The 15,955-nt window shown below is 38.9% G+C and overlaps 1 protein-coding gene across 2 annotated transcripts in view; it reads right to left on the reverse strand.

Annotated features, from left to right (window-relative positions):
- The window catches only part of LOC118798640 (receptor activity-modifying protein 3-like), a 51,526-nt gene that overhangs the window by 13,922 nt on the left and 21,649 nt on the right, over positions 1-15,955 (reverse strand). Inside the window, exons 2-4 of one of the 2 annotated variants that reach the window (XM_036558087.1) lie at positions 5,372-5,401; positions 2,971-2,991; positions 1,563-1,722 (exon numbers count right to left, since the gene is read on the reverse strand). In XM_036558087.1, the coding sequence (XP_036413980.1) occupies positions 1,563-1,722; positions 2,971-2,991; positions 5,372-5,401 (211 nt within the window). The remainder of the gene's footprint in view (positions 1-1,562; positions 1,723-2,970; positions 2,992-5,371; positions 5,402-15,955) is intronic. The other variant, XM_036558089.1, reaches the window with a different exon arrangement.

Consider the following 15,955-nt stretch of genomic DNA (forward strand, 5'->3'; position numbering starts at 1 on the left):
GAGGCATTTGCAGTCCATTAGGCACATGACTTGTCTTCAGGACTGCTGATAAAATGTAATGTGTTCTTTCTAAGTGAGCCTCTCTTCCTGTGATTTGAGATTTATGTCTGGTGTCTTCTATCTCTTATTAATGGAACTTATGTATATTGTGAAAACCCCGCTGACAAAGGTTGATGATGGAATTTGCAGTCCATTAGGCACATGACTTGTCTTCAGGACTGCTGATAAAATGTAATGTGTTCTTTCTAAGTGAGCCTCTCTTCCTGTGATTTGAGATTTATGCCTGGTGTCTTCTATCCCTTATTAATAGAACTTATGTATATTGTGAAAACCCTGCTGACAAAGGTTGATGATGGAATTTCTATACTGTAAATGTTCTACACAGGGTAAGTGGGCTCAATAAGGTTTATGAAATGTAATGATTTCAATGATCATATAAAAACGCATAGGATATTTACATTTACACATTTCTATTTATATTATATATAAACTCTATATAGCAAACTAAAAAAAACCCAAAAAGCTATGCAATTTGAACTGGTTTTGTCAAATTGTTTGACTTTATCGTTAATTCTCATAATGCAACTTGCCTTTGGCAGCTTACCAGCACACACACAAACACAAAATCTACTTTTAAAAGTTTGGGTTTCATTAACAACTTACCATAGTGATTTTGCTATATTGTAGTCTAAATCATACTCATACTAAGAATGTAAAATGCCAGATTAACAAGTTATTCTAATGTATCACTGTTGTCTGAACAAAACCTTATACATTTTTGATGTTCAGTTTTTGCAATAATTTGATGCCTGTTGTCCTTTAAATTGTGTGTAGATTTCATGATGAATGGACCAAAAAAATTGAAATTGTCTGGTTACAAGGACTTAGGTAAGTATGTTTTTTCCTTCTCATGTAAAGTTATCATTCTGGAGATGCAAGGTTTTGTTCCGACAGCAGCAATATGCAAAATAATATAGATGTCTGTTCTCAGCAAATAACAATTGTTACACTATGCTACACTACATGGACAAAAGTATGTGGACCTCCTATTTATTGAGTTCAGATGTTTCAGCTACACCCATTGCTAACAGGTGTATAAAATCAAGCACATAGTAATGCAATCGCCATAGATAAACATTGGCAGAATAGGCTGTACTGAAAAGCTCAGTGACTTTAAAATGGTACTGTCCTAGGATGCCACCTTTGCCAGAAGTCAGTTTGTGAAATTTCTGCCATGCGAGATCTGCCCCAGTCAAATACTATTATTGCGAAATGGAAGTGTCTTTAAGCAACAACGGCTCAGCCACAAAGCAGTAGGCTACACAAACTCACAGAGCAGGACCACAGAGTGCTAAAGAGCATAGTGGTGATTGTTCCAAAGCCACACATACTGCTGCAGTAAATGATAATATTTACCTAATCTCTATCTAATATTTATCTAATGCCCTGTAATGAATGTGTGTAATGCAGTGTTGCTGCTGTATTGCCTCTGTAGTTTCACTTTATTTTAGCAACATTCGAGCATACTGTAAAAATATAAAAATGGTTACAATGACATTTACCCAATAAAATGTGTCAAGTTGCACCAGTTCTGAGGGTCCACCTCCTCCATATCAGTCTTAAAACGTTCACCACACTTCTCCATCTCCAGCTGAAGAACTGTCCTATTACACTCTAGAATCCGTGGCTTGTGCATGAATGTCAGCTTAATATCCTCTGTTGCTGTGGAGAAAATAGAGTGATGACAAAGAGGTCAACAGGTACAAGCAAGGTACAAGCAAAGACCATTTTTGTTACATTAAAAAGTCGCATTTAAATACTGCTGCCTCTGGTGTAAATAATAATGTTTTGTTTTTTTTTTGCTTACAATACGTTTCCTTTATGTTGATGAACTTCATAGAATATTGTTATGTTAGCTGGTTAACAAACTAACCCACCAGCAAACTGGTCATTTACCAGTTAACTGGTTAACTGTCTGTCACATATAGTAATGTGAAGAAAAAAAAAACAATGATGACAGTAAAGTGTTTTCTGATTAGAGAGATTAAAAATGTATTGTGTACCTGGTAAATATATAGTATATGCTACACTATATGGACAAAAGTATGTGGAAACCCCTCCTAATTATTCAGTTCAGATGTTTTAGCCACACCAATTGCTAACAGGTTTATAAAATCAAGCACATAGCCATGCAATCACCATAGATAAACACTGGCAGAATAGGTGACTTTTAAGTGGCACTGTCATAGGATGCTAGCTTTGCCACAAGTCAGTTTGTGAAATTTTCACTGAGCTTTAGTCATCTATAAGTGCTATTATTGTGAAGTGGAAGTGTCCATAAGCAACAACAGCTCGGCCACAAAGTGACAAACCACACAAACTCAGAGTGTGGTCACCATGTGCTAAGGTAGTGCGTAAAATCACATTTTCCCTGTTGCATCACTTAATACAAGAGTTCCAAACTGACTCTAGAATTGACTTCAGCACAAGAACTGTGCTTTAGGAGCTGCATGAAATGAGATTCAATGGCTGAGCAGCTGCACACAAGCCTAAGTTCACTATGCGCAATGCTAAGCATCAGCTGGAGTGGTACAGAGCATGCCACTGGATTCTAGAGCAGTGGAAATGTTTTCTCTGGAGTGATGAATCGCACTTGACTATCTGGCAGTCTGATGGACGAATCTGGGTTTGGCAGATCCCAGGAGAACGCTACCAAACAGAATGCACAGTGCCAACAGTAAAGTTTGGTGGAGGACAGATAATGGTCTGGGGCTGTTTTTCAGGGTTTGGTTTCATTAAAGGGTACTGCTAATGCTAAACATACAAAGACATTTCAGACAATTACACAGACCAGCCACTTCGCACCACCTTGTCTCTACATTCTTTGTCCACTTCATCAACCCGCACTTATTATACAAGTGCACTGTAGTTCATCTGTTTTTTCTGCATACTCTGTTAGTCCCGTTTTACCTTGATCCTCAGTGGTCCGGACTCCGCAGGACCACCACAGAGCAGGTATTGGATGGATGGATGGATGGATGGATAGATGGATAGATGGATAGATAGATAGATAGATAGATAGATAGATAGATAGATAGATAGATACTTTATTGATCCTGAAGGAAATTTAGCAGCCAGTAGCAGTCACACAACACAGGACAGTAATAAGGATGTAAACAATATAACAGGAAGAATACATATAAAAAGATCCTATCTACAGACATATACACAAATAGAAAAATACAACAATCTGTAACAATATCTTTAACCTGAGATGAAAAGACGCAGTGCAATAATGACTGTTCAAGGAGGCACAGGTAACGGCATATAATGACAATACTGAATAAATATGTGCAGATATTCGTACCAAAATAAAGTGTCTACTGAGGAATGTCCAGATGTGCAAGATGTGCAATACGGTGTGCAGAAAATGCAATATGTGCAGTAAGGTGTCCATATGGATACAAAGAAACATAAGATTTAGCATGAAATTTAGCATTATTTGACTGGTGGATCACTCCTAGCTCTGTAGTCACAATGATGTGGTGGTGCTAGAATCTTTAAACACATCCTGTGACCACTGATCAAGGACTAGGGGATGACTAACGGCACAGCGACCGATGCGGTATTGTCCCTGACTCTACAACTACAAGTTAGACCAACAAGATAGGTGTGTCTATAGAGTGGACAGTGAGTGGACATAGTGTTTAACTCTCCTGTTATGTTCAACTGAAAGGAACAGCAATAATGTTTCTGGGTCAAACTGACTCGACGCATGTTTTGATGCCATTTTTTATATGAATGTCTCTCTTGGAGTTAATGGCTGTAGGACAATATTTTTGTCATCTGACAATTTATCATCATGAGCAGACCTGATCTCAAGATTTTCACTTTCAGACACTTCCTCCTCTTCACTATCCTGGTCAAAGATGTGTTCTAGAGCCTTCTGGGCTATCATTTTTTGTTCATATTGCTCATCTTTTCAACCTCTGAGAGAGTACAGATGCACAATGTTAGTATGATTTGTATTTATGATAGTGGTGTAAAAGTGAATACACTTTGTAACTGTAGGGGGACCTCAAGAATAAAAAATACTAATTCTTGCATAATGCTGCTTTCATAGATTTAACACTGTTTTAATGATGAATTATAAATGTGAATTACTTCCAGTAAAAGGTAGTTTATCATGTTGGTTTAAAAATAGTTATAGTAATTTGAAGTGTTCAAGGCAAAAATGTCTGGAATATTGAATGACAAGAAAGCACATTTCTAATGTAATATAGCCTTCTTGTTAATAAAAATAAAACACATCATGAGCCAGGTGGTATGAGCAGTGTGTCCCTCCCAAAGTTGAAGTAAAACCTACGCTCTGTAGGGCAGGCCTGCACAAAGACATGTGCCCCTGAAAAAGTCCATTAAATATATAATTAAATATATTAATTACTAAATATAGCTTAATAGAGAATATGTAGCATCACTAAAGTATTACTTTGTTAAACTTTGAAATTGGTCAATTTGACCTGCAGCATAACAGAAGGGTTAAAAACTCCAGTAACACTGCAGTGTCTTAACCACTCGTTCCAGTGCAACACACATTATCATACTACCACCATGTCAGTGTCACTGCAGTGCTAAGAATACCACCCAAACAATACCTGCTTTGTGATGGTCCTGACCATTGAAGTAAGGGGGCTAACAAATTATACAGCAAAACAGATGTACTACAATCTATAATGGTAGAAGTACAAAGTGCACCTATATGATAAATGGACCTGATAAAATGGACAATGAGTCTAGAAACAAGGATATGTATCTAATGAAATGGAAGGTTGTTGTATATGCTTCCAACTTTGGGCAACAGTTGGCAGCAGGCACTTTCCTGTTTCAACATCATAGTCCATAAAAACATGGTTTGATGATTTTGGAGTGAATGAGATCCACTGGCCTGCACAAACCCCTGAACTCAACCTCACTGCATCTGTGGGATGATTGAAAGGTTGATTGCGAGCCAAGCCTTCTTGTCTAACATCAGTGCTCTTTTGACAGGCACAACTCCCACAGACACACTCTAAAATCTTGTGGAGAGCCTTCCTGAAGAGCTGGGGCTGTTACAGCCACAAAGGGGGCAACTTAATATTAATGACAATGGTTTTGGAATAGGCTTTTCAATAAGCTCATATAGATGTGATGCTCAGGTAGCTACATGCAGTGTTCTTACAAGAAAGTCCTACTAAGTATACCAGTAGACTCCAACTATTCAGAATTATAAACATACATAATAGTGGGTATTTTTTAAATGTGGTAATCATGGGAAAATAGTAGGAATTTATTTATTCAATGCCTAAGCAGAGGAAAATATATTTTGGCCTACCTGACAGCACGCTCATCATCAAGGTGTTCACTGTTAAAAGACATAAGTAGAGAGCACAACAGTTAGGCATAATGATATTTAGCACGGTATATTACCTATATTTCCTTTATGTTCTCACAGTTAAGTGGGAATATAAAGGGAATTGACTATGTGTAAATATTATACCACTTTACTTAAAACTGACTGTGAAAGGCAGTATAGGCATAGATTTGGGCGGGGGTGATCTGTGCTTGAAGGTCAATGTATTGTCTTGCCGAATACTGAGTCTAAAGGCATTTGATTTGTTAAAATGCATAAAGTGCCATTCCACCCTCGTTACTGCACCTCTCTCTCCTACCTGTCTGTCTAATGGATATACTGATTAGAGAGATCAGAGATCTGTGTAAATGGTAATGAAGAAAATGAAGCTGGTAGAACTCTTCTTGCGTGCCAAAGGCAAAGGATGAGAGTAAGTAGGTCTTTTAACATGCAGAAAATCAGTCAAATACTTTGCTGTTCATTGTTAACTTTAAAGCAATATCATGTAACAACTTTATCTTAAAATAACTTTATCTTCAAAATAATTTTGATGGTACACCGACTTATGATAGGGAGACAGGCATCACTGTCATTGCCACTCCGCTGCGAAGAGACCGAAGAATATGTTGTTGGAGTACTTGAACACATAGCTACTGCATTGGATTGGCCCAAAAGTTAATGGTCGTTGCTGCTACAGTGTAAGCTTACAGAGAAGGCTCAGGAAGTATGTTCAGCCCTATCTTTAGAACAGAGTATGGAGTATGACATTGTAAAAGCTTCAGTACTTAGGGCGTATAAGTTCAGTCAAACTTTGGTTGAAGTTGCCCATGAGAAAACCATTCACATATTTCAGTTTTGTATCACTTGGTGAGACAGGTGATAAACAGCCCATACAAATATTGAGAGACACTGGTGCTGCACAGTCTCTTATATTAGACAGTGTTTTGCCCTTTTCGAATAACAGTTACTGTGGCAGTGACGTTTTCATCCAGCGTATTGAACTAGGCATTGTTTTCGCTGCGCAAAGATGCTGTGGCAGATGTGCAGGGTGATTGAAAGTTCAAATGTTTGCAACCTCTGCGTGATGTGCTTCGGCCATGTCTCGGTGCTGCCAAAAGGAGGGCAGCAGCCGTGTATGGTAGTTCATGTCGCTACCTGAGAGGTTTGTTTTAACAGAGAGCGTCGCTCCCTATCGCGTCAAATGGACGAGCACTGCTCATACTGTGAGTGGTGTGAAAGCTATTTTGTGCTAAAAATTTCAAATAAAATGATTAAATCTACAAGCAAAATGTATAAAGTATAAAAATGTTCAAAATGTGTTGCAAATACAAATAATGAGAGTTAAGTCAAACTTTGAAAAAAAAATGTCTATTAATTTTCAATTATTCCGATATAAATTTATTAGTCATTTTACCAGTTTTTGCTTGCATTTCTCTATTTGCTGATTTTGCTAATATCTTTTTGCTTCTGGAATCACTCTTTTGCTTCTGAAATTTTTCTTTTGCTTCTGACATTTGGCATTTTTTAACAGGTCTTAGAAGAGGCCTTTGTTACTGGCCAACTGATCTGGAGTGACAGGTCTTCTGAACACTGAACTTATTCTGAGAGTTATGATCTTTCTCAAACATGGCAGAGCACTGAGTGTAGTACTGCCAGAGGACTGCGCTGACATGTGCGCCCTTATAAACAGTGTTGGTCATAGTTAAGACACACACTCCAACTCCTGTGTCGAGCTGTGTGAAATACATATTTTGGAAACTGAAGTATTTCAGTAAACTTAGCTATTGAATGAAGCTGTATCATCTTTTCGAGTTTGCAGTTGCTAACTAATGTTAGCCCAGCAAAGTCAGCTAGACGGCTAACTAGGCAAGCTTTGCAGCTGTGTAAATCAGTTAGGAATAGCTGAAACCGTGTGGGGTTAAGTGCAGCTCCACAAGGTTTCAGCTATTCCTTACCTTAAAATACCTAATGGAGCTTATCAGTTGAATATCCAACATGAGCTGAATCAGGTGTGTTGGGGAAGGAAATCTTAAATCTGCGGTGTTGTGGGTCAGGGGAAAGTAGGCATGTTATGTTTGGCCATTCCAATCCAGTATGGCTCTCCTAGTTAGCCCTAGAGGACACTGTTAAGCTAACAGTTGCAAACTCAAAAGGTGGTACAGCTTTGTTCATTCATAAACAACTAAGTTTATGTTTGTCAATGCCCAAAATAACAGTTATATCTTTTTAGACAAGTTGACACAGGACCCATAAACATGTGTTACATTAATAATTTAAAAGAATATGACAGACATTGCTCATAACATCTGATATGCCAAAACAATGCCGCACTCACAGCAGCACTCAGTACAACGTGTTCTTCCATGCTGGGGCTGAGTGGCTACATGGTCGGAAGACCTGTCACTCCAAATCAGTTATTTGTATTTACAACAAATTACTGACAATTTGATACCCAATATTTTGCTTGTGAATTTAATAATTTTATTTTAAACATTTGGCATGAAATGAACTCCATAGAAAGCAGCAAGCCGCAGACATGAGTGGCAAGCAAAGTGCACACTGCATTCAGTGTAAAAGCAGTTTTCACACTGAACGTGATATATGATCCTGTTCGACTGCTGTGATGGACTCACGCAACCTATGAAATATTAAAATTAGTACTTTATGGGCTCCACTGAGAGATGTATGTGAATTCTATGTAAAGACTTTTTATTAACACAACAAAAGGAAATTTCACCACTTTAGTTTGAGGGCCACAAACATCATGATCCCATGAAGAAGTAATGCTTTAGTAATGCTAAATATTTCACCACTTCAAGGGCCACAAGCATCATGAACCTATGAAGAAGTAATGCTTTAGTAATGCTGAATAAAACCTTAACATTTGTTCTATGAGGGACTGACTCACCATTCTGTTTTTCTATAACTTCAATGCAGACCACCATGAAGAGCTGCCTGAGCATCATGAACAACCAATTTTAACTGATAATACTGGTACCTTAATTTCTACAAGAATTAATATATTGTTCCTGCATTAAGGCATGCACAATACATGGTTACTTTATGCATATTATTAAATTAATGATTACTCACACATGAAATAATGCATGAATAAATACTATTTTATGTACCCACATTATATTGTTACCAATAACTCTTTGAACCATGTCTAAAACCATCAGACAAGCATGGTGGAGGAAAAGTGCAAGTTTGGGGATGTATAACCAAACCTGGAGTTGGTGATTTGTTTTTGATTGAAGGCATCATGAATGCTGATACAAACAAATATTAATACATCATGCAGTGCTCTCTGGAAAATGTTTTATTGGAAAGAAATTAATTCTACAACGAGATAACAACACCAAGCAAACAACTGAGAAGATCAAGGCATATTTATCAAACAAAGCAGCTTCTGGTGTTCTCAGAACAATTGGCTGGCCACCGCATAGCTCAGACCTCAACATTGATGAATTTGTTTAGGATTAATTGGACTATGAGAAAAGAAAATGCAGTTAACTTCTAAAACTGACCTTTGGAGGTGTTTACATGAAGCATGGAAAATTATATCTGCAAATGTCCTTAAAAACTATAAGGAAGTACAGAATTAAAGTATCTGAAAATAATTGAAGCTGTAATAAAGGCAAAGTTTAGACTCACTAAATACTGAAAATGTTATATTATATTTAGTTGTTGATGCTATTTTGTAATTTTCTGATTACATTTTCTAAATATATGTTTTCTGCTTTTTCCTGAGGTGGAAAAATGAATAACTTGTACTAAATGACCACTTTGACTGGAAAATAAATAAATAAAAGGGTGGTTTCTGGCATTTGCATCAGTACTGTAGATAATCAGATTACTGCTTAAAACACTTAGTATTGATACTTTAATGTGATGATCAATTCTCAAAAGGAAACATCAGTACCAAAGGTATAAATACTCAGCATTAATCCACGATGTTTTTTGCCCTGTTTTTTGACCTGCCTTTTGCCTGACCCCTTTTGGACTGTTTACTTGGTTATGTTTGTGTTTTTGTGTTGCTTGCCCTTTTTGGATCTGACCTTTGCCTGTTTTGTGACTTTGATTGTGGATTACATTTACATCAGTGTACCCTCTCGTTCAACATTTACCTGTGACATTCTGCGTCATTCTGTCATGATACAGAATACCTCGCAGACCATGCAGATGGCGGATCCAGAGGCTTTTCAGAAAGCTCTCACCAAGCAAGGACATCTCCTAGGCCGACACCAAAAGTATTAGCCGGGGTAACTCATTCCCTCGAGTCCTTAGCTCATCAACAGTCAGAACAACAACCTCAGCTGGCACTACTGGTTAACAGCGTGAAGGATCCCACCCCTCAACTTCAGACCCTCAGCACAGCCGAGCCGGAAGTGAGCTCCATCAGTCCTCTAACCCAAGCTGAAACTTTGATTGCTCTGTTTCCAGTGAGTAATCCAGACAAATTTGATGGCAACCCCGATAAATGTCTTTTTTGATAATTCACCAGCTAGCTCAGATTACCCTAAAATATTGTTTGTGGTTTCACGCTTGTCAGATAGAGCCTTAGAATGTGCCACGGCCAGTTGGTCTCATATTCATAATTTGTCGTGCAGCCAATTTCTGAAAGAATTCAGGACCATATTCGATCAAACCTATGAAGGGAAGCACAGTGGGGAAATTTTAACAAAGCTCTGTCAGGGCCGCCGCTCTAGTAGTGGAATGTGCCTTGGAGTTCCGCACCTCTGTCTTCCAAGCTTTTATCAATGATGCTCTGAGAGACAGCATACTGACCCTTCTGAACCCTTTGTAGTAGAGGTTGACTCTTCGGAAACTGGTATAGGGGCTGTTCTATCCCAATGTTCCGGTAATCCGCTGAAGCTTCACCTGGTCGCGTTCTATTCACATGAATTGACACCAACGGAGAAGAATTATGGCATAGGAGACTGAATTGTGAATTGTTGGCTGTAAAACTCGTGTTGGAGGAGTGGTGTCATTGGCGAGAGGGAGCTATCACCCATTCCATGTATTAACTGATCACAAAAATCTTGAATACTTACGAAATGCCAAGCAATTCAATGCCCGTCAGGCCCGATGGTCCCTGTTCTTTTCAAGATTCAATTTTAACATTACATACTGTCCCCAATCTAGAAATACTAAAGTGGACGCTTTATGTGATACACCAAATGACACTGCTGACTCAGACCAAACCGACCCCGAACCCATTCTGCCTCCTCCGTATGATGAGAAATAGATGATGAAATCAAGAAAACCTTAGAAAACTTTGAAGTCCCCAATCAGTGTCCTCCTGGAAAGCTTTATGTACCCCTACAGTTTCGTGATAGACTGATCACCTGATCCCACTCCGCTCTTACTTCTGGTCACCCTGGAGAGACGCATACATGTACTGGTGGGAAACTATGAAAAGAGATATTCATTCTTCTGTCGCCTCGTGCACCACATATTCACAATGCAAGACCCCAAAGACTCTACCCGCAAGAAAATTAGTTCCCTAGTTAGTGCCAGTTCAGGTTCGACCCTGGTTACACATTGCTGTTGATGACGTCACGGACTTACCAGACTCACAGGGCTATACGACAATCCTCACTGTTATTGACTGGTTCTTGCGCAGTGTCAGATTTATCCCATTTACAGCCATCTCTACAGCCTTTCAAACAGCCAAGGTCCTATTTAATCAAATGTTTCGTTTCGTTGGAATCCCGGAGGACATTTTATCAGATAGAGGTCCCCAATTCACTTCACAAGTATGGTCTGCCTTTTTCGAACATGGAGGAGTATCTATTAGTCTAACTTCCGGGTATCATCACCAATCTAATGGGCAGTGTGAGCGCACGAACCAAGAACTAGGGAAATTTCTTAGAATGTTTTGTCTTGCCAATCCTTTGGACTGGTCCAAATTCCTCTTGTGGGCTGAGATCACACAGAACTCTTTAATCAGCTCAGCTAAAGGACTTTCCCCTTTCCAGTGTGTCCTGGGTTACCAGCCTCCACTGGCGCCTTGGACAGGCATCATCACTGATGCCCCATCTGTCGATGCCTGGATGCAAAGGAGTGCGAAGGTTTGGGAGGAAACCCACCAAAAAATAGAGGTCGCCCTCCGAAGGAACGTCCATCTATCAGCCCGGAGACTGTGTATGGCTCTCTACAAGGGACTTCCAAGCTTTTGAGGGAAGTAAAAGCAACCTAGCAGCCTCTTAGCAAGTTTAAGTTACGCAATCTTTTGAGGAAATGCACTTTTCTGTTTCTTCTTCTTGGTCTTCTTCTTTTCTCTTTTTTTTTTTACCTGATTTTTGTCCACTAACTTGCCCCGCAGTTTTCGTAATACCTTTCCAACTCAGAATTCTTTTTTCTTTAGAAATGAATGAGGTGCAAAAGTTTGTGCACTCATCTTGCATCACGATGATACAAGTCCTTTAGCAACACACTATTAACCATAGCACCATAGCAAGTGCCTAGCAAAACCATAGCAACTGCCTAGGAACACCCTTGCACCCACTTAGCAACCATCTAAGATAGCACAGCAACCATCTAGCAACACCCTAGGAATCACTCACTTGGGATACCATAGCAACCACCTAGCAACATCTTAGCTAGCTTAAGTTGCACAGTTACTCTGCATTTTCTTCTGGAACTGCACATTTCTAGTTTCACTTTTTGTTCACTTTGTAGGCCTACTCACCACGAATATAACTTAATAGGGATTCAAGACAACAATGTCCTCATTGTGAAGTGTTAAAATCTTTTTTTTTTTAATTTCCTTCTATCATGCTTTGTGAGCACAGCTGCCAAAAAGTCTTTTACTGCACTATACTATACTGATTACTCACAGTATCTAACAGTACATTTATAGTATATTATTATACATTTATAGTATATTATTTATAGTATATATTTTAAACTGGACATACATAGTTCTTTTTTACACTTGCTTGTTTTGATCACAATATCTATCTGTCCAGTTAGCTAGCTATGTCTCTCCCTTTTTTTTCCTTTTTTTATCCACCCCTCTCTCAATCTCAGTTTATCTTGCACCAAAAAATTTCCTCTCTGTCACCCAAGCCCTGTATAAAAAGACCTGAATATTTACATGACCTTACACAATTCTGTTGGTGAATTTGAGCAGATTGTGATCAGGGAATTCGCATCTCAAGTTCATCTCCTTGCACCAAAGTGGCACATCAGCGTGAAGACTACATAAGTCAGAGGGGAAACTCTAAATTCCACTAAATGCTATATTAGCAGGGCATTTTGTTACTATCATTGTTGGCCAGAGACAGAACTATTCATTTTCTAATGTAAGTTTAAATGTTGATGCTTAAATGAGTGTTGTTATCTAACATCTACAGCTACCTAACAATCCATAACAGTCCATTACATTTATCTATTATATCCATATATGCTGATCATATATCCCTTTTACCCTGTTCTTCAGTGGTCAGGACCCCCATGGACCCTCACAGAACAGGTACTATTTGGATGGTGGATCATTCTCAGCACTGCAGTAACACTGATGGTGTGTTAGTGTGTGTTGTGCTGGTCTGAGTGGATCAGACACAGCAGTGCTGCTGGAGTTTTAAAACACCTCAGTGCCACTGCTGGACTGAGAGTAGTCCACCAACCAAAAATATCCAGCCAACAGCATCCTGTGGGCAGCCTCCTGTGACCACTGATGAAGGACTAGAGGAGGACCAACACAAACTGTGCAGCAGCAGATGAGCTATCGTCTCTGACTTTACATCTACAAGGTGGACTGACAAGGTAGGAGTGTCTAATAGAGTGGACAGTGAGTGGACACAGTGTTTAAAAACCCCAGCAGCACTGCTTAACTAACACACCACCACCACGTCAGTGTTACTGCAGTGCTGAGAATGATCCACCACCTAAATAGTATCTGCTCTGTGTGGGTCCATGGGGGTCCTGACCACTAAAGAACAGGGTAAAAGGGGGCTAACACTCTTGTAGAACTACAAAGTGCACCTATATAGTAAGTGGAGCTGATAGACAATTAGCGTAGAAACAAGGAGGTGGTCATAATGTTATGCCTGATCAGTGTATTTATATTCAGTGAACAAACATGCTTATCAAATTTCACATTCTCAACAAAGGTTTTTGTTAGTGTGTTTTTCTCTTTAGGCCTAAAACATACTTCAGGGAAAGACGTGAACGCAGGCGCTTCGAGCTACGCAGGCAGGGTTTCGCGCGTAGTCGTGTTCTAAAATGTGTCACGACACGTTTCATAACACAACACAAGCACAAGATGCATTCTAAGCAAAAGGCGCTATAACGACAGCCAAGCCTGTCCAAGCGGTCTTGTACTGACAGTGTGCTTTCTCAACTGCCATAGTGGACGAGCAGTTGAGTCTCACGTAAAAATGGCTACCATAACAATATGATACATTATTGCTTTTCTATTCCAACAGAAAAGGTAAAGAGGCTCACTCCCCTCTACTGTCTACATCTTTTCTCTGCATACAGGCACATTTTCAGTCTGACGCAGCATCCTAACAGAAATACAGTGGAGGACTGCGTTTCTGACGCTGCGTCAGCTTCTAGTGTGTAGACACCCTTATACAGACGGACCGAGTGTTTGCCACGCGTTGGCCGAATGCTGTCATTCGCGTACTTGCATTCAGTATGTTTTAGCCTTAAACTTCTTTACTAACTTGTAAAAGCTGTAAAATTAAGAAATAATAAAATATTTGTTTTATTTTTTTTTTAGATGATCCAGGTTAAGATTATTACTGTTTTCAATTTTGATCTAATGTATATATTTTTACTAGTTTTAGTTTGCATGAGCTAGTTTTGCATGACTTCTGATGCTGTAAAAATAGAACAGAAAAAATACTTAGGATCTCCTGACAAATACGTTGTAGGAATACATTCTGTCTTTTCTCTGTGTGTTTTGAAGCTTTAGGTAAATTCATAACATCCCTGTAAATGTAATTACCTATTATCCATGCTATATTTAACTTTTTCAGTTAAGGTACCTCTGTTATGGAGTGGTGGTAGCTGTTGTTGTGGTGCTTGCTAAAATTAGAAGTTTCCTGTACCAGGATATACATACTTTCAAAGACAACAGGTTATGATCAGCCAGCATGATAAGTTCAAAGGATGGTGGGCAGTGACGCCAATTGAGGTGTCATTGTACTCAGTCATCCTTTCTGTTTTTCCCGGACAAGATCCTCCTATTTCCTCAAAGCGTCTATTAACAGAAAAAGGAACATCTGAGGCAGCTTGCCTTCTCAATAGTCATGTGATGAGAAGCATATCCCTGCAGAGTGGCAAATGAACATACTTTTACAAATGTTGCATTCTGAACCAGGATTCTTTCTGCTTTTATACTAACTATCTTGCATATAATTTAACATTAAACACAAAGTCTTTTCTGGTCTTGCTTGATCTTTGTGTGGCATTTGACACTAGACCACACAATCCTACCAGAAAGGATAGAAACCTTGCAGAATCTTGGATCAGATTCTATCTTACTGCTATCAGTTTTTTAAATGTAAACTTTGAAGCCTCTGTACATACAAAATAAAACATGGTGTCCCTGAAGTTCTGTTCTAGGAACCTTCTATTATTCTCATTACATATGCTACCACTGGGTATTGTTTTTTGTAAACATGGCACCGTGTACATTGTTACATCAAAGACACACAGTTGTATAAATTAGCCAAGTCAGGTGATAAGTTTCAACTTAATAACTGAATGGAGGTCAAGTAACTAATTTCTATTCAACACAGACAAACAGAAGTCCTTTGTCTTGGTCCAATAGCTGCTAGAAACAGTCTGATTTTACACTAAATATTTATAGTTTCTCAGTTGCCTCATGTACCTCTATGACAAAATTTGGTGTCACAATTCCACTTAACCCATAATTGTTGGCCAGAGTCCTTACAAGAACTAGAAAGTTTGACCATATTAGCCTGGTATTACAAACACTACATTGTCTGCCAGTCAAATCTCCATATTAATATCAAAATTCTGCTATTGACATATAAAACTCTAAATGGCCCTGTTCTTCAGTACCTAAATGTGAACTGAGTGTTGGCTTCCTATTAGTACCTGGAATTATGAAAGCTACAGCAGTGGGGAGAGCTTTCTCTAAAGTCCCCTTTCCCTATCTAACTAAGCTGCCTGTTGGAGTCTCTGCTTGCACTCTATTAATCATATATATTGTGTCCGGTACACTTCCAACAGAACTGACTATCTACATGTTTCTTTGCCAAGCTGAATGGCTGTCCCGCTTGTCCAGTTTGATGGTGGTGAAAAATTAACTTTGATTAGATGTTCCTCCTTGATTAGATAGTCCAGCTTGACCACTAGGGGACCACCTGCATGTGCCATTCACCTCCTTGTTGATGCTTGTTGTTTCTTCCTCTAGCTCTTAAGCTTCCACCAGCTCTAGCTCACTAGGGGTTTGGATCTGGATTTCTGTAAAGCTTTGTGATACACATTGTAAAAAGTGCTCAATTTGAATTTGATTTTCAACAGCGTTAGGGTTAAGACTACTTTTAGCACCAGGTTTAGAGTTAAGTTCATGTCTTG

The sequence above is a fragment of the Colossoma macropomum genome, unplaced genomic scaffold, assembly GCF_904425465.1.
Source record: "Colossoma macropomum unplaced genomic scaffold, Colossoma_macropomum, whole genome shotgun sequence".
NCBI lineage: Eukaryota > Metazoa > Chordata > Actinopteri > Characiformes > Serrasalmidae > Colossoma > Colossoma macropomum.